The sequence below is a fragment of the Haliotis rubra genome, unplaced genomic scaffold, assembly GCF_003918875.1.
Source record: "Haliotis rubra isolate DU_JTF1 unplaced genomic scaffold, ASM391887v1 Scf1161, whole genome shotgun sequence".
Taxonomy (NCBI): Eukaryota; Metazoa; Mollusca; class Gastropoda; order Lepetellida; family Haliotidae; genus Haliotis; species Haliotis rubra.
In genome coordinates this window covers 215,716-243,568 of record NW_025765072.1, presented here as the reverse complement: position 1 = coordinate 243,568, position 27,853 = coordinate 215,716, and the positions used below count along the sequence as shown (strand labels likewise).

At 39.2% G+C, this 27,853-nt stretch overlaps 2 protein-coding genes across 5 annotated transcripts; both read right to left on the bottom strand.

Moving 5' to 3' along the window:
- Positions 1 to 341: 341 nt before the first annotated feature.
- Positions 342 to 16,646, bottom strand: LOC124256427. Of its 4 annotated transcripts, XM_046690435.1 has the most exons (11): positions 16,120 to 16,646; positions 12,742 to 12,819; positions 10,762 to 10,881; positions 9,911 to 10,634; positions 9,437 to 9,618; positions 9,043 to 9,114; positions 8,775 to 8,810; positions 7,464 to 8,578; positions 4,084 to 6,828; positions 3,081 to 3,368; positions 342 to 2,470 (listed from the first exon to the last, which is right to left on the bottom strand). In XM_046690435.1, exons 2-11 carry the CDS (start codon positions 12,800 to 12,802, stop codon positions 2,405 to 2,407), a joined length of 5,409 nt encoding a protein of 1,802 aa, XP_046546391.1. In that variant the 5' UTR covers positions 12,803 to 12,819; positions 16,120 to 16,646; the 3' UTR covers positions 342 to 2,404. The 4 variants fall into 4 exon arrangements, 3 of the variants coding, with proteins under 3 accessions (XP_046546391.1, XP_046546383.1, XP_046546398.1); XM_046690427.1 differs by having other exon boundaries at positions 2,383 to 3,368; XR_006892917.1 differs by lacking the exon at positions 342 to 2,470 and having other exon boundaries at positions 3,289 to 3,368; positions 3,918 to 6,828.
- Positions 15,348 to 26,218, bottom strand: LOC124256478. Its single transcript, XM_046690470.1, has 5 exons — positions 26,113 to 26,218; positions 17,500 to 17,548; positions 16,652 to 17,093; positions 16,120 to 16,311; positions 15,348 to 15,432 (listed from the first exon to the last, which is right to left on the bottom strand). Exons 2-5 carry the CDS (start codon positions 17,516 to 17,518, stop codon positions 15,348 to 15,350), a joined length of 738 nt encoding a protein of 245 aa, XP_046546426.1. The 5' UTR covers positions 17,519 to 17,548; positions 26,113 to 26,218.
- Between the last annotated feature and the right edge of the window lie 1,635 nt (positions 26,219 to 27,853).

The following is a 27,853-nucleotide window of genomic DNA, read 5'->3' as shown; positions in this document are numbered from 1 at the left end:
AAATAATTGAATCTGGACCAGACATTCCAGTTATCAACTGCATGAGCATCGATCTATGCAATTGGGATAAGAAGGAATGTGTCAACGGGCCTGACCACCCGATCCCGTTACGACAAGCATGGGTCACTGAAGATAAAACCCGGATTTCACGGTGGTATCTTCAATAGGCAACATACCTCATACTATCACATGTCATGCAGTAATAATTGTCTGGGTAAGGGGCAGTTTTAACTGACTCAAATTCTAGAATTCTAAAATAATGTACACACGCTGAGCTAATTATTGAAGCTAAGTGCTATTATTAACAATGTTGAAAATCAGAAAGTACAGCGCATCATTAATTTATACTATATTTTGTGAACTGTCGCAAACAAGCCGTTATCGCTTATGTGACATCATGCAAAATTATCCTTTATGGCGTTATATACAGAAGACTCTTAAGTGCTTTAAATACAACAACTTGGGAACGTGGGTAAGAAGAGACTCAGGTGACTTCATACCCAATAGGATTCCATAAAAGTCTCTGAATACTGAAGTCTTTTCTAAATGAACACAACGCCCTGAGGACGAAAAACATCATGGAGTGATTTATGTTAGTTTACTCTACATGCTGATCACATTTGACGCTTAAAGGACATCATAAACAAGAAATATTTAAAACAAGAAAAAACGGAATAATTTTTTAAGCAGATAATAAAGAGACATATCTTGCAGTACTTCCTGGACAAAATGTTCTAAGTAAATATATACACACTTACTTGGACCCATTAAAATATATTTGACACATGTATTTAAAGAATAAGTAAAAACCCATTTGAGAACAGCCCTGGCAAATATATCTGAGTAGTGATTACATATGCAAAACACAATATTATTTAAATAAATTGGTCAAGTAGAGACTACAATCAAACTATCTAGAACGATCGGGGCAAACTTGTCAATCAAAGGCACATACTACACAATATACATCAATCCGGGAAACGTGTTCAATCAAAGGTTAAAATCACACTAAATATAACCACCAGGGCAAACTGGTCAAGCAAAGATATATCACATATTACAAACACCCTGTTCAAAAGGCAGACAGTACAGATTTGTGCGTTGCTGTATATTTGATATGCAGATACACAAGTTCTTTCCTTTAGAACATCTTCGATACATCTTTGAAGTAGACAGGACAGCCAATGCATATAAGTTCCAGTTGAAATTTGTATAAAGTGACAATTGGACAAAATAAAGACTAAATGAAGACAAAAATGCCTCTACATACAAAACTCAAGGTATATTTCTTATGTAGATACGTGTGTGACACTATGTACAACATAAATGACAACGAGAAGTACAATATTCAGGAAAACATTGGTCAAGCAGAGAGTTGAATGGCACTAAAAATACGTATTAACGGCAGACCAGTCAAGCAGACCTGATGTTCTCACTAGACACATCAATGACATCATATGTAACATGTTTTGCATATGTTGACATTTTTGGGGGCAATGTTTCAGCATTGCTCTTACAGAAACGCCATCGCCTCCCCACCATCCCTCCAGAATTTTAAATTGTACAACATTCCAAATGGAACGCGTTAAAGAGAGACTTATGTGACTTAATCCTTGACAAGGCGCTCAAGTATATGATTTCAATGACACTACAGACATCCAGATTTAACTACAATTTTGATATGTACAATGATATGATTATCGATATCCTGTTACGTTCTGTTAATTGAGGACTATTACAGGACGAGAGAACGCATTGAGCAAAATATTCCTATACTTACACATATGTATTCTTATCAATATGGTCAAACAGGGAATTGATTTTTGGGATTTTTTCATTTATTCATTTTGTACACATTTACACAATCATCTTCTTTCCAAATATTATATTGTATATCCTACAAAAGTAGATCTGCTGGCACCCCGCATTATTCACAATTTTCAAGCTTAGTCTAAATATAAATTTCTTAGGTATAAAAAGCGCAATGCATTTTTAAAAGATAGAAAACTAGTGTGCACCTCCCCGAGAAATGTACATTGCTTATACAGTACATGTTATATAATGCGTCGGTGGCCTATTTATCGAACTGAAACATTCTTCATTGGAACTGAAACAACTTGACTGTAATGTTAAGGTAAAGACATTAACAATGGAATTAGCAAAATATTGGACAAACTGGACGAGCGTAAAACAAAATTACTGGGTCATATTTACACAATATCCTTGGCAGTTTCGAGACTTCAGTGGAAACTGAAAGCACACATCGGTTGAGACATCTGATACTATCTCCATCAAACACTAGGCAGTGGGGTAGCCGGGTGTTTAAAGCATTTACCCATCACGCTGTAGACCGATTGTGAAGCCCATTTCTGATGTCCCCCGCCGTGATATTGCTGCAACATTTCTAAAGGCAGTCAGTCAGCCCGTCAATCACTGGGCATGTGGAAGAACACTTATTATGGATATACAACTTCTTTATTGCAACAGATGCGACGTTTCGGTGTAGATGCTAACACTGTTATCAACACTGTTATCAACACTGTTATCAACACTGTTATCGCACTTATTGCAATAAATAAGTTGTCTTGTCTCTTCATCATCCCAGCTTCTAGATGCCACTTAAAGAAGTTACTATACACCATCCTTGTGGAAACTGGTCAGTTAGACACTCCTGTGATATTTGCAGCAAACCGTGCTCTGAACTGACCATGCAGATGTAGGACACCATCCTCACCCGAATTATCCCTCAGTGCCCCTTCATCTATCAGGGCTTCAGCAATGCTATATCGGGGAACCTCATGATTGTGTGAGGCCTTGCTATCCGACTTTATGACAAGTTCATTGCTGGTCTGGTCCCATGAGATGTTCTGTGCATCCTCGCAGATGTAGTAGAGCGGTGTCCGGCCATTGCAGTCTGTTGCGTTGACGTCAGCCTTGTGCTGAAGCAACAGTTGTACAATCTTCAAGTCAGCATTTACAGTTCTACAAGCTAAATGCAGAGCAGTTTGACCAGGCGGAATAACAAAGAAGCTTTTTGATTCCTCATTTCCACCGTGAAAAGTGTCGTTAATATTCTTTACATGTTTAATAATCTTCTCTGCGTGGCGTGATCCTGAGAGCACAAGCGAATGTAGAACCGTTAAGCCATTGTAGTCACTTTTGTTGACTAGTGACTCCATCACAGTAGGGTCCAGTGAAATCATATAATGGAATAGGTCATTGTCTATGTTTGCTCTGGAACAGAGATAGTGGAAAGCAGATCTTCCGCTATCGTCTGTCATGGCAACATAATCTTTGACAGCAGGAGGAACAGGGACACATGTGCTCTTCGTTGTTGTTTTGGAGCTGTCACTAAATTCTCCAAGACCCTGGAACAATTACATCATCATCATTATTACACACAATATCATACAAATACTACTGTGCAACCAGTGATTCAATTTAAATTTGAATTGGATTACAATGTGTATCAATACACCTCAAAGCCGAATATGACTAAATACGAAATTCTACTGAATTCGGGAATTTTGTGCATTATCAGTTTAGCTGTCTTTCAGTCAAGGATGTGAGATGGTACTGACTGAGTCAGAAGTGCTGTTCTCATACAGAGTCAGAAGTGTTGTTCTCATACTTACAGAGTCAGAAGTGTTGTTCCCATACTTACAGAGTCAGAAGTTCTGGTCTCATACTAACAGAGTAAGAAGTGCTGTTCCCATACTTACTAAGTCAGAAGTGCTGGTCTCATACTTACATAGTCAGAAGTGCTGTTCTCATACAGAGTCAGAAGTGTTGTTCTCATACTTACAGAGTCAGAAGTTCTGGTCTGATACTAACAGAGTCAGAAGTGCTGTTCCCATACTTACTGAGTCAGAAGTGCTGGTCTCATACTTACATAGTCAGAAGTGCTGTTCTCATACAGAGTCAGAAGTGCTGTTCTCATACTAACAGAGTCAGAAGTGCTGTTCTCATACTTACAGAGTCAGAAGTGCTGTTCCCATACTTTTAGAGTAAGAAGTGCTGTTCTCATACAGAGTCAGAAGTGCTGTTCTCATACAGAGTCAGAAATGCCGTTCTCATACTTACAGAGTCAGAAGTGCTGTTCTCATCAACCGGCCTCTGGCCCCTTTTCCTCTTCTTCATATGCTGGGCAAGTAATAGTTCTACAACCTTTTTCCGCTCCAGATTGTCTGAAGAAGGTTTGCTGGTCAGTTCATTTGTGGTTGCATCATATGCAATTTCGCATGGACACCGGCAGGCGTAGTGCAAAGGCGTTCTTCCCCTCCTGTCAGTTGCACATATATTAGCCTTAGACTTCAGCAACTCGTTCACAACACCTGCTCCAGCTTTGGAGGAAATGCACGCTAAATGAAGTGCTGTCTGTCCCTTGTGGATGAATGTACTGACATCATGTTTCACAGTAACATCAACATCTTTTGTTTCATCCAAGGCAACTTTAATTTTATCACAAATTCCTGCAATAGCCATATAGTGAACAAAACTTATACCATTGCCATCAACACTTTTGACATCAGATCCCCTATTTAACAATAGTTCCAGGTGAGTAGCATTCCGTTCAGCTATGATTGAGGTCATTCCAAGATAGTGAAGTGGGGTATTGCCATGTCTGTCAGTCATGTCAACTCTAGCACCTTTCTGCAATAACAGTGCTATGTATTTGTGAACGTTCTCATTAGTTCGTCTGCAAATGATATGTAATGCTGTCATGTTATCGGGATCCTTTAGGTTGACGTCACAGTCGAGTTGCAATGTTTGTTCAATGATGCCATCATCTTCAGTGCTCAAAGCACAAGCGTAATGCAGAAATGTCCTCCCATGCCTGTCTTTTTTGTCAAATGCGCCAGTCCTGACGATCTCTGCGAATACTTCTTGTTTCCCATTTGGTTGTTGAAACCTTAAGCTGTAGTCTTCAACCGCTGGTCTCTTCTTCAAGATGGCCAAAGGTACAATTTGTTTCAGATCTGTCCGTTTCAAAAGGTACTCTGAGACGGAAATGCCTAAACCATCTGTCTTGTCTAAATCAGCACCGTTTTGTAATATCAGGGACACAATTTCTTTCGTTGACGACTCATTTTGACTTACATAATGAAGAGCTGTCTTACCGTGTTCATCTGTAGTGTTAACAAAGGCGCGTTTCTCCAAAAGAATATTCACAGCTTCTTTGTCAATATGCTTTTGCATGCACAATACATGAAGAGGGGTTCGCTTGTTTCCGTCTGCAATGTTCACATCAGCACGTCCATGTATCAACAACATTATAGCCTCTCTGTTGACAGGTGTATGGTCACAAGCGTAGTGAAGTGGAGTCTTCTTGAAAACATCCCTCGCATTTACGGTACCGCCATTGTTTAACAAGATCTTAAGAGTATCTTGGTCAATATCGTTTGCTTTACACAAAATATGAAGTGGGACTCGTTTCCACTCATCACAAATATTCGTGCGTGAACCTTGGTTGATCAGCATATTCACCATCACTGATAAATCCTTTACGCCTTCCCATGCACAGATATAGTGCAGTGGTGTACTACCATGGTTATCTCTCATGTTGACCTTAGCCCCCGCTTGAATCAACACACATGCCATATCTGTGTTTTTCTGCCTTTCACAGACATAATGCAGAGCAGTTTTTCCTTCCTTGTCGGATTTGTTCAAGTCACATTTCCCTTCTAACAATGCGTTCAAACACGACGTGAATATGTCTATCGTTGTTCTTGTATTTTCGCAAAGAAAAAGCAATGGTGTCATTCCATCCTTGTCAGTAGCATTTGTGTCAGCACCGTAGTGGATCAGTTGTTCAATGACCCGAGGAACCATGCGTTCAAAAGCATAATGAAGTGGGGTCTTCATATAAGTATTGGAGTGGTTTACATTTGCACCATACTCCAGCAGGCAGCGTAGGGTTTCATTCACATCACCACTGATGCAGCAGTAATGTAGTGGTGTGTTACCGAGTGCATCTTGTTTGTTGACATCGCAGCCAGCCTTCATTAACAAATCTAGCATTTCGGCATTTAGATTCCCATTTTCGGCAAGAATCATAATGATTGTCTTTCCATCCTCATCTGCAGCATTTACATCAGTGTCATGTCTAATCAAATACTCCAACAGATCTCTTTGTAATACATTGAACTTACAAAGCCGAAGAGATATGGTGTCTCCACGCGCATTTCTACAGTTGATGTTTGATCCATTTTGTATGAGAAGATCAATGACCTTGAGTGGATGGCTCGTTTCAGCAGCATAATGCAGCGGCGTGTTACCGAAGATATCTATAGCTGAAACATCAACCCTGTGGCTAAACGCAATATGAAAAATCTCCCGATCAAACACTGAACTTTCACATAAGTAGTGCAGAACGTTCTTTCCCCATTTGTCACACATGTTAACATTACAGTCACGCTGGATTAGTGCTGTAAACAAGTCTTTATCGATGTGTCTTTTAGCACACAAGTAATGTAGTGCTGTCTTCCTACTGTGATCTGTCACCGTAGCGTCACAGCCTCTTTTTAACACCAGTTGGATTGTAGTGTCGCTTCCTGACTTCATGCATAAATAATGAAGAATGGTTTGTCCATCTTCATCAACTGCACTGATATCTGCACCCTTCTCACAAAATAAGAGAAAGAGATCTTTGTCAAATTCAGTTTCTTCACACAAGAGATGCAACACCGATTTGCCGTGACATTTCACTTTTACATTTGCTTCCATGTCAAGAAGGACCTGTACCGCAACTTTGTTGCCATGTCTCAAGGCTGCGTGTAGCAACGAATACCCGTCGGTGTTCAACTCGTTCAGAAAAGTTGAAGAGGTCTGAAAATAGAAAGACAGTTCAATATCAATACAAATGACAACACAGGTAAGGATATGTCGTATTTTAATACTCTTATCTGACTGAATTTCCAGGTGTCTGAAAATCAGTGTACTAATTTCAGTGACAGAATGGTTGAAGGGTATGTTCATCACAGGTAATCCTGATTGATGTTTGGTTGATTGGCACTCAGTAATATTCCACTTATATGGTGGTAGTCTGTAAATAATCGAGTCTAGACCAGACAATCCTGTGGTCAACACCATGAGCATCGATCTTCGCTATTGAGATATGTGCCAACCAACTCAGCGAAACTGACCACCCGATCCCGTTAGTCGCTTCTTACGACAAGCGTGGTTTACGGAAGACCAAATTTAACCGGATCCTGATTGATGGGCCATCTTATTGTTATAATATGTGTCGTAAGTATCATCACTCGTTTTTACAAGAATCTGTGTCTTGTTACCTCCCTAACACATTAGAAATTATATTTTAAAAATCCAAATAAAATGCAGCTCATATCAACACTAACAAACCTCCATATCTTTCTTTTTACATTTGCTCTATCGGGGAGAACAGAAACTTCGTCACCAAATCTATAAAACAGTTCATGGATATTGGAGCATTTAGTGCTTACGTTTTTAGCTTCTCTCAACACTTGTTGAAAGAATGTTTCATCAAGGAGCATGTCATGTCTTAGAACATCGAAGTAGCCCTCTTGCAAAGCACATGCAAAGGTAGATGTGACCTTTCGCAAAACTTCTTTGTTTTCAGCATTGACGTATAAGAATCCTGCCTCCTCTTCTGTTGCCTGGACTTTCAGTCGTGGAATGACAAAGGTAGAGCTACAGTTCTGAAGAACAAATAGTAGATCTACCTTTCCCATTACCATTGCTACTGCCACGCGAACAGATGGATGACAGAACCTTATGTTATTGTCCTCTTGTAGGAATACACCATGAAATTGCGACAAGGGCTTTGGAATAACAGCTTCTTCTGTTGAGGTGAATTCATCATGTTGTAGCATACTGCGAAGAAATGTCATGGTTCCTTCGTCGTGTGCGTGGTCAGTGACTAAATTCGTTACATAAAGAATAGGATCTGAGAAAAATGAATGGACGTGTTCTGTCTGAATTGTCTTTCGCAATTCACAAAAGAGTTTAACGCAGAGTAGAAATCCATGCTTAGCACATGCAATATTTGTCTCAATGTTTTGGTCTGTATTCTGGTATTTATGCAGAAAGTATGTAAGAACTTTGGTCCGTTCATCAGGATTTTCTCTGAAGTGATCGGTTAGGTTGAAAACATTCCAGTAGAATATTTCCATAGCATATCCACCCAAATATTTCCATTCCTCGTCATGTTTGTTGCATATAAGGATAAAACAGACATTTGTGTCACATTCACCCTTGATGCTTTTATGTAAGTTATTGACAAACTCAACCCATCGTTTCCTTGTTTGTAGGTCACAAGTAGCATAGGTCAAAACATCCTTGAACATAAACACGTGGTTGGTCAATGCGTTAGCTGAGAAAAGTGCATAATCATTGGGACTGTCAATGATACAAATTCTCGCTCCTTTAGCCTTCATCTGCTCCAGAACCATATACCCAAGGGTTGTTTTCCCTTCTCCCGGACGACCTGTGATTGTGATCCACTGATTGTTCCCTTCCAACATGCTGATGACCTCATCAACAGCTGATGTTACATGGACGTCCTTGGTGCCCATTGCTATTTCAGCGCAGCTGTCATCTGGGAACAAGAAAGGAGTAATCTTTCTAATTGCATAGTCTGTACATGAATTGAGCTTTATCATAAACAACATACAAAGCATAACAGTGCAATTGTTCATAGATATTTCGACTATATGAAACAACACAGAGTTTTACTGAATCTAGCTTAAAACAGAATTTATCGGGATTGCTTTGACTTAACAACATCCACTTACCTAAAAGATTACGAACTTTGTCCATTGTATCAGCATCTGTAAAATGATTATTTATGTTTTTTAAGTTGTTATCACAAGAAGTAGATCTGAGAGTCTTCCTTGCCAGAATGTTCTCTTTTCAAAAGTACACCCCGGGCGCATAAAGATACAGAGTGTATGTGTCAATCTTACTGTCATTTGACACAGCATTGATTAGCCTGGCTTATATCAAGCTCTAAACATACAGTTGGTTCTTTGCAAGTATTAGGATTATGCTGATTTTACATACCATAATCAAGCAGTGTTGGTGAATGGGTCACACTTTCAGGACTTTTGGGCATATCTTCCTTCTCAAGCGATCCTGTAAAACGTCATATATTCTTTCCAGCCCAACATATACTACATAGATCTTTCGTCATGACTAGTTAATGTTAGATTCATTATCTCTTGAATTCGTAACAATGGTTATGCTTCTTTTGTTGATAATATCCAACCTTGCTTGCAGGTTGTAGAAAAAGATAGATGCTAATCATAAAGGCATGATCTTTATTTGCTTGAACAATACATAAAGTCGTTTGCAGTTCTTAAATTTGCCTGTTTCATATATTAACCTGCCAGTTACTATTGTCACCGCACTCAGTCTTCCACAACAAACATCATTGGAGCAAGCTGCTCACAATTACCTTTCTGTCTATGGAAAATCCAACACTTTTGTGCATTTGACAAGAGCTTGGGCAGGTGTGGACTCTGAGATGAGCAATCTTCTTCACCTTGGTATATCACAATGGAAGGGAAGTGATTTCCTTCAGCCACCAGAACCTTTTGTCCAATGTCATTGAACGTCTTGCAATCAATATTATGGTTTCTGGGGAAAAGTTATAGACATTCTAGTACATTGTTTATTTGTCATCTTTCTATACCCATGTAGTATACAATAATCGTGTTCAAATCAGAAATACCATCCTACGAACGAGGGTTTGATGCTACTGTTTTCAGCGCTTGCAGACTATGCTGAGGACATGCTGTGGTCAGCCTGATATATTTATATTTGTTTCTAAGAATATAAACATATGATGGTAATTGTTGCAAACAACCACTGACGAAGAATCATATTTACAAAATAACAGTACTACGTAAGAAATGTTATTAAACATTACCTTGCACGTTCGATCAGTTTGAGATCATCTGATATGAGCAATGTTCGTCCAAGTTTCTGTAAACGCTGGCATACGGTGAGAGACAGGACTCGACCACCGCTGGCAGGGAAGGTATCAACATGCACTTCAGTGTGATCAATGTTCTCTGTCAGGATACAGAACTGTTTATGAGTCAAAAACCATAGAGTTTCATCGTTTTCGTCACTAACAAACTCGGTTGCTGCCATAGAAGAGAGAAAGGCACGGACAACATGCTTATACTTCTTGTTGTTCATACTCAAAGAATCAGGAATACAGAGGCGAGATCGTTCCTTCTCTATTCTTGCTAGCGATGACTCAAATGTTTCCTTCGACATGAGGTCTTTCTCATGCATTAACCCGTATATAGAGTTGAAGGTCATGGTCGTAAATTTCCGAACGTTCTTTGTAACGTTTTTCGAGACAGCAGAGTTGTATCGTTGATTAAGTTTCATATTCTTGGATACATCTGTCACAACAGAAAAAATAACCGCCGGACTTCGCTGTCTGAACAGACACACGTCCATAATAACTTCTCCGGGAGTCTTGTACTTAATGTCCATATTAGCAGTAACCGGGAGAGAATTTGCGATGTATGCAAGACCAACATTGTCCACTGTCGACAGTTCATTGAGTCTTGTCTTCAAATTAGTATAAGCCTCTTCTTCTGGAAAACTCTTGGGAAATATTTTGATTGTTTCTGGGCCTGTGAATGAAACGTCATATTTCATGAATGGTGATATTTTTATAAATGACACAGAATCAGCGATAAAATCGAAATCTAAAAGAGTTATCACACAACTAAACCTTTAGTTCTAAACTCAAGCCCTCACCTCCTTGCAAAACCATGGCTTCAATATCCTCAAGACTTTTCTCAATCTGCTTGCAGGGAGGCCTCTTCTGATACAGGCCCCTTGTGTCTACCCTCTCGACAGGAAGGTCCGTTAGGTTCTCTGTACGTATACCATTGAAACAGAAGGTAAACTATCACAATAGGCAATACAGAAAATGAAATAGGCAGCAATGAAAATCAAATGTCATTTCACACAGGGATGCAAATGTAAAGCCAGCCTTTGTGAAACAGTAATCTAACTTAACCAAGTTTGTTCGAGTGTCATCCAGATCTCTTCACAATGGGCCTAAGCTTGCAACAAAAGTATGTCACATTATGTTAATATCAGCTTACACTGCAGCAAGGTTGCCATTTAGACAAAACACAACAATTACACTGCAGCGGGGTTGCCATTTAGACAAAAAAAATAATTAAACTGCAGCAGGGTGGCCATTTACACAAAAAAACAATAATTACACTGCAGCGGGGTTGCCATTTAGACAAAAAAACAATAATTACACTGCAGAAGGGTTGCCATTTAGACAAAAAAATAATAATTACACTGCAGCAGGGTTGCCATTTAGACAAAAAAAACAATAATTACACTGCAGCAGGGTTGCCATTTAGACAAAAAACAATAATTACACTGCAGCAGGGTGGCCATTTAGACAAAAAAAAACAATAATTACACTGCAGCGGGGTTGCCATTTAGACAAAAAAAACAATAATTACACTGCAGCGGGGTTGCCATTTAGACAAAAAACAATAATTACACTGCAGCAGGTTTGCCATTTAGACAAAAAAACAATAATTACACTTCAGCACGGTTGCCATTTAGACCACAAAAAAAAATAATTACACTGAAGCAGGGTTGCCGTTTAGACAAAATAAAAGGACAATAATTACACTGCAGCAGGGTTGCCATTTAGACAAAAAAAAACCAATAATTACACTGAAGCAGGGTTGCCATTTAGACAAAAAAGCAATAATTACACTGCAGAAGGGTTGCTATTTAGACAAAAAACAATAATTACACTGCAGCAGGGTGGCCATTTAGACACACACACAAATAATTGCACTGCAGCAGGGTTGCCATTTAGACAAAAAAGCAATAATTACACTGCAGCAGGGTTGCTATTTAGACAAAAAAAATAATTACACTGCAGCAGAGTGGCCATTTAGACACACACACAAATAATTGCACTGCAGCAGGCTTGCCATTTAGACAAAAAAATAATAATTACACTGCAGCAGGGTGGCCATTTAGACAAAAAACAATAATTACACTGCAGCAGGGTGGCCATTTAGACACACACACAAATAATTGCACTGCAGCAGGGTTGTCATTTAGACAAAAAAACAATAATTACACTGCAGCAGGGTGGCCATTTAGACAAAAAACAATAATTACACTGCAGCAGGGTTGCCATTTAGACAAAAAACAATAATTACACTGCAGCAGGGTTGCTATTTAGACAAAAAAAACAATAACTACACTGCAGCAGGGTGGCCATTTAGACAAAAAACAATAATTGCACTGCAGCAGGGTTGCCATTTAGACAAAAAAAATTACACTTCAGCAGGGTTGCCATTTAGACAATCAACAATAATTACACTGCAGCAGGGTTGCCATTTAGACCCAAAAAACAATAATGACACTGCAGCAGGGTTGACATTTAGACCACAAAAAACAATAATTACACTACAGCAGGGTTGCCATTTAGACACACAAAAAATAGCTATAAATGCAAAAGACTTTCTCTGAGCGTTGACAAAAGTTAGTAAACTTACAATATCGATGTGGCTGCTGCCAGGAAACTTAATCGAATAGGAAACTGAATGTGATTTGTGCTGTACAAGTTTTCAGGAAGTCACTAAATCAAACGAAATCTCCTGACGGAAAGAATTATTAGGCGTTGTCAATATTTGACAACTATGCACCAAATACCATTGTAACATAAATGTAAAAACGCCAACATACCATCTAAACATTGGTTACTGTCTTTTTCAGATAGTGCCATGTTAGTTTTCAGCATCGCCATCAGTCTCGATACACAATCTGGAATCATTACCAAGTCATATACGCACCACATTAAGCACACTAAGCACCACCTGTTTTAGAAAAATGACATCAACAGAAAGGTGTCGGAAATTCATACTTCCAGTGGGGTTGTAATGCCTGATTATCGGATGGAAGGAAGAGTAATTGAGTAATTGAGTACAGAAAAGCAACGGAATGTTGACAATATGTATACTTTGTACCTAAGAAATATCCACACTAGTGTTTTCATGGGGATTTTTTTATTTGTTTTGTTTTATTTTTGGTTTGTTTGGTTTGTATTTTTGTTGTTGTTTTGTTTTTGTTGGGGTTTTTTCTTGGGGTTTGTTTTGTTTTGTTTTGTTGTGGGTTTTTTCATGTGTTTTTTGTATTTGTTTTTGTTTTCCTTTTTGGGGGATTGGGGGAAAAAGCAGTCCATTGAATAAATATTGTCCTGGCAAGAAACATGATCGATGTATGTATAGGCCCCTTGAAATCATCGGAGGCGTTTGAAATCAATGTCTCGTGTATCCTCCACATGCCTGGATGACAACCTCCACCCTTCTCCTCATGAGAGCCTGCATACGTTCCCGAGGCAGATTAGCCAAACCTGTAAGGATTTTATATTCTTTGACTAGAGTCTTCCCTGGGTACATAAATCTTCTGAGGCTGAAAATGTCCTGTGACAGTTTGAATGTTTTAATAAAATATGTTGTATAAATAAAAACTCGGGAGTCGCCAAGTGTATTCCAGCCCCCAAACATCCTTCCTTCTGCTAAAGATAAACATCAGAGAACAGAATTCGCGGGAGGTGGGAGGTCCTATCACAAGGAGATTTCTCTTCAAAGAATTGAAAACATCTACAGCTTTGGCTAAGAGGTCTTCGTTGAGATACATATATGTATTGACACATACTCCCAAAGACCGAAGGCTCAGGAGGAGGGTAATTATTTTAGCATACAAAAACAAACTAGTGTTGGCCCGCCATTACACTTACCCTGTCACGTGATGGGCAGCTCGAAGGGAGGTATCCTAGGCGGTGACCTGTTGGGGTTCGTACCCATTTCCATCATAAGATGTATTAATATCATACATCTTGTGATTGCATTCATAACCCAGCCCGCCCTCTCATTCCTTTAGGCGAAGAGGACGTAAGAGACGCACATACACCCAATCCCCGACATGAAAGGATGGTAAGGCTACATGATGTAGTGATATGACCCTTCACTGGATATATCAATAACAGAGATTGAACACAGATCCGACACCAATGACCAGACTCACTTGATCAGGGTGGCAAGACACTGTCCACTGGAGAAAACTGAATGACCAAGCACGATCATTATCGGGTGGCAATAAACAGCAGTGGAACAGAGCTCATTGACGCAATGGGCAGTTGCAACAAGAAATGGAAGTCTACACAAGTCTTTCCCGCCACCATCACAGCAGAACCCTTTGGAGTTTGATAAACCCTGGGGGCTCTGAGGACATAAAACGAGTGAACACTCAAAGGAGCGGTCCCTGATGTGGAAGGTTGGGTAAAAGTTGCAAGCTGGATAGGAAATGTCGCGTGGAAAGTATGATCAATCTTAGGGTGGTAGTTATCTGGGAGGTAAATACTGATTCGATTCCCGACACTTGTACCAGGGGCCAGTGCCACAACGAAAGCAGTCTCTAACATCAACAAATGAAGTGAGAGAGACCATAGACTTGAAATTCGAGAATAGCAATTCGCAAGATGGGCTGGTTCGGTAAAGAGCCAACAAAACAATGTATACAAGAGGGTGCTGCCCCAGAAGAGTACAATTGACAGGGATGTCAAAAGCGGAAATAGACATGGATGATCGAGACTGGAAAAGCATGTTCAAAATTGGTGCCCCATTCCGAATGAGAACATCCGGCCATAAAGTTAATAGAACAGGACTACAGGAAACCAGCTCTGCAGCAGCCAAAGAACTGCCAGAAGCATAAGTAGCCAAGCTGCCGCACCACAGTAGGAACGCCTAAGTCACCTGAAGGACGCAGCAAACGTAGCCACATCTGAGCCGGGGCCTGGGGGCGCAAAACAATTTTCGGTACTCTGGTAATACGATTGGGCGAGAGAGGAAGGTCAACGATCCACCACAGTCGGACTAGAATTTGTAGCACCTCATGTCTAGAGTCAAGACTAGCTGGTTGACTTGGTGTATGGGATGGATATCTCTCTTGGTGTACGTGGATTGAGACCTCGGTGTTCCTAACCCAACGGTACATAGTCTATAGCAACTTTTTCATCCTGAAGAACTGTCGCCTTGTCCCGGTCTGATCCCTTCCACTGTGGTAAATAACATAGATGAGCGTCCACAGGAACACTGGATAAGAGCGAGTGGGTCTCTTGGTGCCAAGCAACGGCAGAATCTAGACGACATGGGTCCTCTGCAGACCTAGAAGGGGGGTCAGGGCAGAACCCCCGCCACTGCAAAAAGGATGCACAATGCCCTTTGCACTTTCCCTTAGCACGGCTCTCCCTGCTACTCTTACCCAGCAGTAACCAGGAAGAAGAGTCGGATTTAGGCAGTATCACTGAGGAAGAGCCAGTCATAGGAGCTACAGGTGCGAGCAAGCCGCAGCTGCTTTAACAGCCTCCGGAATATCCTGTTGAACCCCAGGAAAAAAGGTCGAGCCCAGCCACAGCCGGCACAGGCCCCTAACCTCACACATAGCCTGAGACGCAACTGACAGCAACGAGTCTCGCGTCAGGTGGGCCTAATGTCCAGTCAGTGGATGGAGGAAGACCACGCTAATTGAAACACGACTGCGGCCCACTCTAACAAGGACTGGTATGCATCAAGGACCGCCACACGCACCTGCTGACAAGCGTTCCAAATTTACTCCGTCTGTGCCCTCCACCTCCCCATCCTCCATCGACTATGCTCCGAGCCTTTTTGTTAGAGGGATCGACAACAGACTGGGTAACCCCCCTTAAAACCATCATCATCAGCCCCATCACTACCACCACCACCACCATAAATAATGAACGGTCCCCTTTGATGAAATATATACGTCGGTGCTTATTTACGTTCAATGCATATATATATAGTTGTTACGCTGAAAATAATCTACACAGTCATGGTTTAAAAAACATGCACACCTTTTCGCGAATGCCAGGTATCATCGGAATTCGGCCGCCTGACACGTGACTTGGTATAGTTGGAATCATTCAAGGAACTCACATTTTTTTTGAGAGGAATCGTATGAATATGGAAAGTGTTTTGTCTTTAAGTTTAAAACGTGTTTCATTATTTTGTCAGTAACAAATGCCAACAAATATAACTACCTTACCTTTCGTACCAATCTGTGATCAATAACCTCTTCAGTCTGCTATTTTCATACTCGTAAGCTTCTGGGCCTTCCTTGTCATAAAACAGTAAACCATCTACTGCTGCAACAGCAACCTCCAGCACAAACCTGTCTGCCGTTACGGGATGGAATGCAACTTGAATAGTGTTGTGAGGAGTTTCCAGTTGCTCTCCACTGTATGTCACGATAACAGTATTCTCCTGCAAAGACTGGAAGATGGCCGCTTCGGTCTCTTGACGAAAATTCGAATCTTTGAATTTTATGCCAGTTGATGAAAACGTCTTAGATGTGTAGGCACCGTATTGTTCTTCGTTCTCGTTGATGCCAAGGAAGAAAGACCCACCACCATTTAACTTAGAAAAGGCACTTATATATTCACCTAACCGACATTCTTTCCAAAGAAAGTCTTTGAATGTGTCAACACTTTGCAATGTATGTTCCTTGGCAGTGTCAAAACGTTTTAGTTGAATGTTTCGCCGTTCATTGATCTGTGGTATGTCCCGAATTGACGTACGAATTGAAGTCGAGCGTTGTCACAATGCGAGAACCTGTTACATGGATGGCAACAAATCCTTGAAAACGACTGTTATTGTCATTGTTTGTTTTGTTGCCCTGAAGCCAATCCTTCTGGTAACTTTGCACAAAGAGACTGCCATCTTCGATCATATCATTCAGTTTCACATCGACTATTTCATGGAAGTAGTCGAGGCATTTGTCTTCTGATGTTAATCCCTGTAGGTGAACCAGCACTACACCCCCTGCTGTGTTCCTCAGAGCTGATATATTTTTCTTAAGCTTGTTAACAAAACTCTTCCTCTCGTCTTGTCGTTCCTTCTTATTAAATTTACCAAGAGGTGTGTTTATTACCTTAACATCTACATCAATTAGTAACACATTGTCCTCTGGAAGGTCGAAATCCTCTATACACTTCAAAAGTTCAGAGCAGGTTTCACAGTCTGCAAAAGACAAATATAATATTTGAAAATAACTTAAGCATACAGTCTCAGTTAGGTATGGAAGGCATACAATGTCGATGTTTATGATAGTTCGGGAGGTAGTATGGTGCAGGTATGGTGATATCCAATACCCTTACAACAAACGAGACCTGTGAAGATCCCGGTTAGAACTGATTTTCAATAACCCATGCTTGTTGACTAAGGTGATCGGGTGGTCAGACTCATTGATTTGGTTGAAACATGGCATAGTAAGTCAATTCCGTATATCGATGTTCATGCTGATAACTACAGACTCGATTAATACAGACCGCCGTCATATTACTGGAATATCATGGGTTGCTGGAGCCCAATTCTAACCCGGATCTGCATGGGTTCGTACTTTGTGATAATGTCAGCGGATACTCACGGTCATTTGGAGCCTGCATGGCGCCACCAGTTACACTCCATGTCCAGTTCTGTAAACATAGTGAACGTTTTAAGGATGTCAAACTGACAAATGAACTGCATAAAACTAACTGGACAATTCAACCAGAAAGTCAGCTCGATCTTCGGTGTGCTAAATTCGTAGCTCATTTTGATCTCTTTAGGTAGCTAATGGCACGAACACATTCACTGTTTATTATGATTTGTTTGTTGTTTAACCCCGAATTCGGCAACATTCCAGCTATATGTTGGCGGTCTGTATATATTTGATATATATCGAAACAATCACAGACGGGCTTAAAACACACATGAACAATGCTTAAACAGAATCCCAACAAGTACACACACTGAAATTCTATCACTTTTGTCTGTTTAAAGTATTCAGGTAACATTCGGTGTATATAATCTGACATTAAACACGCACACACGCACACACGCACGCACGGACGCACGCACACGGGCAGGACCCTTAATTATCAATGCTATCGGTAGATGTCAATTAACACTTCCCTACGTCGGCGGATCTTACGAGTGTACATAAGCATAGGTCAGTGACCTTGCACAACGTGGCGTAAGTCTCTATGTATAAAACCTGACTGACATGATTAGTCAAGGAGACGATTCATAGAGACGAGCCGGAGAGACGGTCTCCAGTCAAGACGACGGGCCCAGTTCATCGACAAAAGCGGAGGGATTGTGCGGCAAGTCGGGGCGTCGGCCAAGGTCAACGCCTCACCAACGATTACGTCGACGATGAAGAATCGCCGTCCGACTTCTGCATGTGTGTATTGGCCACTCGGTCCGGTGTGCCTTTTGCCACGTGTTAACCATCAACTTTCGACCATTATTCCCCAACTACAATAAACATGGCTGCTGTCATCATCAACTCTTCATGCCTGACATTTGTCTCCCGTCATTCCTCCATCCTCAACTACCATCCGAGAGCTCTCCAACGAATGCGTTTGGTCAGATTCATAACCTCGATCCTCGATCAATAAATATTCAAACAGCCTCAAAACCAGAAACGTTTACACATGAAATAATGTAACGATACAAAACTGTTTTTCCCGTTCGAACAAAATCATATACTATCCCCAAAAAGAAACGCAAAACGGATACATATAGGTTATCACGCGGCTGTATTGTGCAATAGTTAATATCCTGCATTAGGAATAAATGTTGTATTTTCCGAGCCTTGGCGAGATAAATACATAGTGTTTAATCCTAATGCTAAAGCTTGTGTGTTAAAGCACGTATTGTTGTCAACAAATCTTACCTACGTTTGAAAAATAACAACAAACTCGTGTGGAACTTCAGAAACCTTCAATTAACCATTTGAACAACAAATACACTTTTATGTTCGTGTGACATGTTCTGATCGCTAACACTGACATCGTGGAGCTGGGGTTAGTATCTTCGTAAGCCCATGAAGTTTTATCTTCACTTCGTAATCCACTCCATCTATCACTGCCAGACATGAATTTTCTTGGCTCAAAGCACTGACAGTACCGTAACCCAAGCCGTCAATCCGGACACGATCGCCGATAGATGGGCGTGACGCCATGTATGTTTACACTGTGAAAGTAGTCCATAAAATTTGCATATGACCTCTCAAACTTGCATCGACATCCGTAAACGACCCCAACGGATACTGAAAACATCCGTTGGCTTCATCCTACCGAGAACGCTATCCATTGTATGACAAATATACGAGGGGCGTTTCCAAAAGTAGCCGGCCTCACCTAGAAAATTATACAAATGCAGCTGTTTTTATGTTTTATTTTTCTACATATTATCTGTCAACCTCAAGCAAATTGCTTTTGCCATGTTCCAGCCTAACGATCTCCTTCTTGTTGGACTTTTTATCAATGTTTTTGAAAGATCGAAATGGAGGTTTCCATTAAAAACAGGCCAGTTTAAAAATAAATCAAGCAATCTAAATTGTTTAATGTTTATTATGACCGGAAGTCATCCAATACTATACTGAACGTATTATATATGAGAGCAAACCATTATCCAAGAAGTATAAAATGACACATCGTTTTTCAGTTTCTGCAATTTTTAAAGAAATATTATACCCCAATGTGTTGTGATTAGTAATATCTCGTTAACCACATTACCCACATATGTGAAATTTTGGATATGGATTTGCTAATGTACCCTTCAAAATGAAATGGAAGTTTTCTAACATTGGACATCGAGAATATTGTTAGGCCGACTGCTTTAGGAACACTCCTCGTAGGTTATCACGCGAGTGTGTTTTAGGTATGATTAATACCCTGCATTAAGAATAAACATTGCATTTAGCAAGCCTTGGACTAATAGGACCCAGATGGCCAGGCGATTGTTACTGATCAATGTCGTACTTATCAATCATCTATCACCAGGCACTTAAATAAACATTTCTTTTTTTCTTCTTCTTTCTTTTTCTTCTATATTTAAGACAGTTGGTCAATAAATTGGTTTCTGAACACTTGATCTTCTTTGCACTTAAATGTTAAGCATTCTTAGTGCTTTCAATACATTCCCTCAATTATGTTAGTAAATATGTCTTAAGTTGTTGGGGGCTTGAGTTTTTGTTAGTTTTATTGTTCGCAAGAGTACATCGTTATAGAGTATTTTCCGAGTTTGGCACATAGAATTCATACATACCAATAGTGAGTCAAGGTATATTGTTGAGTTGGAAACATAGAGAGCCATTTTTGTCATGATTCTGAAGAATATTATTTTCACTTGCAATGAACTTTTCTACATTGAAACTTTCTCTCAAAACAACCTAAGCCTTTGAAGTTTTGGTGGATGCAAATATTCCCAAATAAATGGATATATTGTTTTGAAGATAAGATAATATGATTCAATAATCTATCAATGTATATTGTTCCTAACTAAACAAGGTATTTTGTTATTTCAATTGTGTTCTCTATATGACTGCTGACCCAAACTTCAAGTTCATTCTAGAATGTGTTTTTCTACATTCCCAATAAACGTGACAAATACTCTCATTCCGCTCATTACAAAAACAGCAAACTAAATCGTCAGCAATGTTAATTTTTAAAAATTTGTTTTAGTATAGATAATACCATGTGAAAACCTGTAATCAAGCAGTTTGACATCTTTCAAACATTATCTGTCAGTCATAAAAATCATATTCTAATCAAAAGTATCGTAAGCAAAAGATGCTTGCCACTTAAGTCACACTTGAGGTAACTCTTCATTAGAAGTCAAGGCATCATTTAAATCATTTTGAGCCTGTGTATGATTTCAGTAAATTCAAATGACATTCAGTTATGGGTGAATCAAAAGCTGGGATGTTTCTAGAGTGTCTAATGATATATATTTCCAAGAATCAGGTAGTATATTAAAAACATGCAAATAGTCCAAATACGTGCCTTTAATACCATCAATTGCCCTCAACTTGTCAAAGGATAAGAAACCAGATTTAGCACACAGATCCTTAATTGTAAGAATTCCTTCACTTGCCCTGTTTGTGTTGCAATGTGTTAAGTTTTTGTAATTATGGTTAAACCATAGTGGTTGGGCTAAGATTTCATAAATATCTCCAGAAACATGACAATATTTGTTTCATACCTTCAAAACATCCTTCCAATAAGGGTTACCAATGTGAGTTACTTGATCAACGTTTGTAATCAGATTTTAAAATGACATCAAAAGGAATATTACAGGGGGCTTCAATGGTTGGTTTTCTGCAATGTGATCTCAGATTAGCTTGTTTCAATGCTTCACAAAAAGTTGCAGCGCATCCGTTTTGTTTGCGCCAGGTTTGTCATTCCATATGAATTTGAAGACGATATTCTCTAATGAAGTAATGAAATCCTTTGGAGGATTAGGCAAAGTATTGAATATATGAACAAGTTTTGACAAAACCAAAACATTTTATTACATTTATTTTGCCAATCAGAGTCAAGTGTCTTTTTCCCCATTGTGCAAGCGTCTATTTAATTCCTGTAGTCTTTTTCTTGCATTGATTACCCACAGATTGTTAAAGTCTGTGTGTGGAATTTAATTTAACAGGTTTTCAAGTTTGAGCGTTTTTTTTATCTATTCAATGCTTAAGTTTTGTCATTGTCTCAATTATATTAGTAGATATGTCTCACTATGATAGTAAAAATAACTGGGTGATAATTGTCCTGAGTGACAATTGTCCTGGGTGGCAGTTGTCCTTGGTGGCAATTGTCCTGTTCCCTTGACCAAGATCAGGCTAGGTTCGAACAGTTAGAAAGGCATGTTTAACACTAGTAGAGCAGAGCGAGTAGTGCAAGCTCTACATTTGTGGTACATGGAGACCCAGTCTTGTGGTGTAGTTGTAGTTAGGGAGATGGACTGAGACAGAGTAGTACACCTATGTGAGTATAGAACCTGATGTTGTGTTTATCTGCGAATATATGTGTGCCAGTACATGAATGTAATGTGGTCATCTGACCCGTCATCCCGAGACTTAGCATCCTGCAACGGTCCATGTGAGTGGAGAGCCTGAGCTACTATCTCCCCTGACGATGTTGAACGACCACAAGTAGTAAGTGAGTGAGTGAGTTAAAATTTTAAATCACATCGGCAATATTTCAGCCTTATCGTGACTACAAACAAGTTAAAATAGATAAAAGTAAATCATGAAAACAACTGTCAGCGAAGGACAGTAAAACAACTAGTTTATCACATATTTCAATTAAACACTAGTAATTAACACTGAAATACTGTAACTATAGAGGACGATACAATATAAAAACAGGCTATAGATCGCCAACAACTGAAGGTTGATCACCATGCTAGGGACCACGGATAAGTAGTAGGTAACTGTTGTAAGGTTTACTGACGCCCGAATGCAGTTACGACAATATTAATTTGGAATACTCCGCGTACTATTTGCGATTACAAGGATCTATAACACCAACAATGCCATAGATCGTTCTCATTTAAAGACAGCCCAGGCTTTGGCTTTAGTGCATGCCAATCTCAATGCACATATAGAACTACACACGTCACGTTGACCTCAAGCGTGGCAGCTTTAAACATGTGGCAATCGCTATACCTTATTTATGGATATTGTTACTGTCCACTCTTACTTTTTATCGATCGTGGTGTTCAACTAGCTGCTCTTACACAACATGTAGAGGTTTTTATGGGGTAGAAGCGCTCACATGTTCCAGGACGAAATACATCACACTGAAATATTGCTTCTTGTTGGCTTCATGCCATAACGTTCGCGCCCACCATTCATGTATCGTATCTCATTACATCCTGCAGCAAACTATCACCAGGAAAATATGCTCTGCCATGCGTATATATTGATTTTCACTATTGAGTTGTCAGCTCAGTACAATATCACAAGTCACCGACTTAGTCATGAATACTTAAGTCACATGCGACGGTGGACTTTGTTTATGCTGATAAGAAACAGTACCGCGTTTGTCACACACATATCATAGAGCAATGCATATGATGTGAATATCTGTGTGCATATTTGCATTTGTATTCATGTATTAAGTGTAGCTATGGCATTGTGTATCTGACGTACCGTAAGGCCCCATGGGCCCCTGTATATCGTGTCCTTGACCGTGTTGCTGGCGCCTTATTTTTATGCAAAAAGACTCAGTTCCCACCCTCACTCACCTACTCATTCAATCACACACTCACCCATAACCCACCCACTCACTCACTCACCCTCCCATCCGCCCTCCCACTTAGCCACTCACTGACTCTCTCACCCAGCCATCCACCCACTCACTCATTCACTCACTCACACACCCATCCATTGGCCGTTGTTTTTCATTATTTTTGGAAATGAAATCGTTCACATGCAAATTGTACGTCATACACCATACCATCTTTAAAGAGCGATTACTGTACAAACAACTATGATCATAAGGAAGTGCTGGTGGTGATACACTCTCTCAACATTCATTATTATCACATCAGCATTGACTGACCCCGGTATATTTCACAATTATTTTCAATCGTAAATGAAAATTAAGTCCCCCTACTTCTTTTTAAGAGTATATACGGGTCATTTTCAAACTTGGTAGGATTTTCTGTCCGTTCCAAATATTTAAAAAATCTGTTAACTTAAAAGGATTTTTTTTTTGTGCTAGAAAACATATTTAGAAGTTTACTCGTCAGTAAATGTGGTATATCATTAGTCTTGTCATTTTGAAATTTATATTTAGCCACATTTTAGGGTCAAAATTGGCAGATTTGCTCCGTCCGAGGTGACGGTCCTAACATCAATGTTCACAAATAATGTAAATATAAATGCAAATAAACAAACTAATTCATATTATGCCAGTTAGGATTGAACAGGCATACTCAAACTGCATTTAATTTTTTTTTTAACTTAAAAAGTTTTTTTCTACAAATTGTAACATGCTTGTCCTGTGATTTTGTGTCCTGACCGTTACCAGTGTATGCAATTCCTGCAATAATTTCCCCCTGGAGCTGGATTGTAATTCTACTTCCTGTGTCTGCTTGAGCTAGCCCCTGTGGATGTGACAGCAGATGAAATAATGAAATTCAACACATTTTGCAGAAAATTGACACCATCAAATAAGTATAAATGTTATGTGTCAACCTTAATTGTCCAGACCGTTACCAATGTCTTTTGTGTCAAATATATCTCTTTGGTTTTTTACATTTCTTCAATGGATATGTTGCCCAGAAATGGAAGAGGTGGAAGGCATGTCCTTTGAAATCTTTTAGGGATCATTCATTTGTTTATTTTAGATTTATTTACAAATTGTCTTGACCGTTACTGTCCAAACCGTTACCATTATGCAAAGTAACGGTGTGGACAGTCCTTGTAACAGTCTGGACAAAATGATTTGTATTTCAAAAAATTGTTCATTAATATTTGAAATATAACAAATTTATAATTATTTTAAGGGTTAAGATAAGTTTAAGCATGGAATTTTACTGTTCAAAGGAGTTTTGATGTAGTATCATAAAAAACTCTCTCTAGTAACGGTTTGGACAAATAATAGTAACGGTCTGGACATATCTTTAATAAATTTCATTTTTAAAGAATATGTTCCATGCTGTGATAATAATTTTTTTATTTACTTATCTATCTGCTTTAAATAATAAAAACCAAAACGAATTTATCACGTTAAGTTTCTATTTTCTATAAGATCTATAGTCTTTATAAATTAGAGGTAACGGTTAGGACATCTATGGTAACAGTTTGGACAAAATGTAGAAACGGTAAACAACTTTCAGTATTCCAACCTTTAAAGATTTTTTGGGTGTAAACTGTTTTAACTTTAACTGTGAGATATAAGGCTACCATTTACTTTGAATATTTGCTAGGTGCTAATATGTTGGCCAAACCTTTGTATTTGATAAATATGTGTTACCATCTCACGATTAACAAAAACTAAAGGTATCCGAGTGAATGAAAGAAGTATATTTCGTGGAGACTAATATTGCACCATAATATCAACAGGAAAATGATATCTATGCAGTGGCCTGTGTAGCATGACCATGTGTACAGTATCATAGTTGTTGCAGTACCTTTCAGAATTTAATCTTTTGCAACTTTTTAGAGGGATAACATTTGTTTGTTACACTGATGTCCTGACCGTTACCAATAATGTCACAACCGTTACTATTCATTCAATCTTTGTTCCCAAATTGCACTCTTCTTTAGATTAAAAGTGATTTCAACCTAGACAGGTGTGTTTTTCTATTCTTTAGAAGCTACAGTTTGTTTTTATTCAAAAGCCTAAGTTCATTCACAAGTTTCATATTGATATAACAAATGTCCAAACCGTTACCACAGCATGGAAGAAAACTTGTCACATTTGTTACAAGTTACAATTTCTAATACTCATTTCACTGTCTGTCCAAAATTGGGGTTAGCAGTTGAAGTAAATAATATATTTATTTCCTTTCATGTTACCTGTTTCTATGTTGAATTAAATTGTTTAAGGTCTATGTCCAGCCCGTTACCATTCCTGTCCAAACCGTTACCACTATTGTCCTAACCGTTACTGGTGTTAATTGACTACTCTAATTAATTCATGATAATACATGAAACACTCTTCTTTATGCTGGTGTCATCAAAAGATGTCCTGGGCTTAGTAGCTGATGTGATTTTTAGACAATATTACCTGCGGAAAGCTATATGCATAATAATGTTTTAGAAAAATGCAATTATTTTGTGGTAAATAAATGAAAGATACAAAATAACACTTTCAAAAATAATGATTATAGTTTTTACCTTCAAGTTTGATTAAGTCGGTGTAAAAGCTGTGTATGCCATCTTTAAAAGATTTTTATGAATTATATTATAAAATCCTTATTCTGATTAAGAAGTGGTAACCGTCAGGACTTTCCCTCACCCTATTAATTACTTATGTATCAATTAAAAGGCCAGTTAGTAAATTTGAGCCTGCATGTTTGTATTATTGAATAATTAAGTATTTGAGATTTCATTTGAATAAAACCTAAATCAATTTTCATGAGTTTGATTTTACTGTAATAAAGAATTGAAAGTCCTACCAATTTTGAAAATGACCCAAACACATATATTTCACACAGACACACTGATATAAGCTATCAGATTACAAAAAGCCGCCTTATTTACCTGTCGTTCTCAACATCAAAACTCCTCAGTCGTACTTGGCAATGTACTGAAAGTGTGTTTCTGCGTCGCAGCTATGTCAGACAGACCCAGTGTACGGGTAGTTACACAGCAGTGTTTACGTCACTACAGGAGCGCCTGGTGTTGTTGGGAAGTAATCAATAGTAATTGTCAGGTAACGATCAGTAGTGTCGGTTTACACACCGCTGTATTAGATAGCGTTGTCTCAACACTGCGCGCACGCGGTGTCGCACCGCTTCGAGTGTTGCCAATGCTACAACATTCATCCAGTGACATCAAGACTCGTCAGTACTCTTAACATAAGCTGATCACAAACTTACCCCCCTTTGACAATACTCCATATATATAGTTGGCTTCTAATTCGTGTGTCAAAAATTATGAGATTATGCTGTGTTGGAAAATCAGTGGTACAAAACGAAATTATAATGGCTGTAAATTTGATTTAACTGATAGTTACCACTAAATTGTGTACCATTGCCTGGTTCAAATCATCCTAACAGATGGTAAAATACAATACTTATCCATAATCGTGTAAACTTAAATAATGTACACATTTTACAAATTCATATGAAATATTTTCGGGCTAATCAAGATATTATGTCCTATGCTGTCAGACTGGCGACTTTGTACGTATATAGAGACAGGTGTTGTGACTAGGAAGGTGAAAGGCAAATATCGCAACGACACAGGTTTAGTAAGCTGGAATTTACATGGTCAAAGGCAGATATCCCAAACATTTTATCATGTTATTTCTGGGTATAAAACATCAACTAAACTAATAGTGACATTGAAGTATTATATACTACCTGTCACTCTCAGCATCAAGTGGATCTTGAATTATTTCAAAACAGCTTCGCTATACTGTGACCAACCCAGACAGGCAGATACTTCAAGCTGATATGTTACTATTAATACATGTGTTATCGGAAACTGCCCGTTTGTGTCATTGTGCACGATAACGCTCGTGTCCGTTTGTTCAGTTGTGACTAAGTTCAGTCACGAATATACAACAGACAAATATCATTGCTGCCTGTGACTGGCAGGGTCACCATTTTCCTTCTGAATAGTCACCGTGAAGATCCAGGTTAGAATTGGCCTGCAAGCAACCATGCGTTTCATAAGGGGCGACTAACGGGATGACTTGGTAGACACGTGCCATCGTATTCCAACTGCGTAGGTCAATGCTCATGCTGTTGATCACTAGATTGTTTGGTCCAGACTCGATTATTTACAGACAACACTATATAGTTGCATCGAAACAAACTCATTACTTCCTGACGGACGGGTCGCCATCTACATCCTGATGTGGCACGTACGTGCGTTAACCTTCCTCTTTCATGGCGTAGACAGGTACGGTGTCAACACTGTCAACATTGACGGAAGTGGCAACAGTGACGATGTTGTCTAGGCTGACTGAATTGTCCAGTTTTCCAAGTCTGCTGTCATAAAACCAAACAAGCCCATGTTTCATAACATTAAACAAATCAAAGACACCAATGGCAATGCTTGCTCACCAGTTACACCTCACTCACTCACTCATGTGCTTAAAATAATAGCAACACTGCTCCAACCACATCAGGATGCTAACAGCAGAGTCGACTATACAGCATTAGGATGCTAACAGCAGAGTCGACTATACAACATCAGGATGCCAACAGCAGAGTCGAATTTACAACATTAGGATGCCAACAGCAGAGTCGACTATACAATCAGGATGCCAACA

Bases quoted from the DNA above. Each gene is read 5' to 3' on its own strand.
- LOC124256427 (XM_046690427.1), bottom strand. From the start codon at position 12,802: ATGGCGATGCTGAAAACTAACATGGCACTATCTGAAAAAGACAGTAAC. The intron at 10,635-10,761 runs GTGAGGGCTTGA...TTTCATTCACAG, and splicing joins AGCCATGGTTTTGCAAGGAG to GCCCAGAAACAATCAAAATA. The intron at 9,115-9,436 runs GTAATTGTGAGC...GACGTTTTACAG, and splicing joins GATTTTCCATAGACAGAAAG to GATCGCTTGAGAAGGAAGAT.
- LOC124256478 (XM_046690470.1), bottom strand. The intron at 16,312-16,651 runs GTACGTCAATTC...CGTGACATACAG, and splicing joins ACAACGCTCGACTTCAATTC to TGGAGAGCAACTGGAAACTC. The intron at 15,433-16,119 runs GTAAGGTAGTTA...GGGGTTCAACAG, and splicing joins ATCACAGATTGGTACGAAAG to GATATTCCGGAGGCTGTTAA.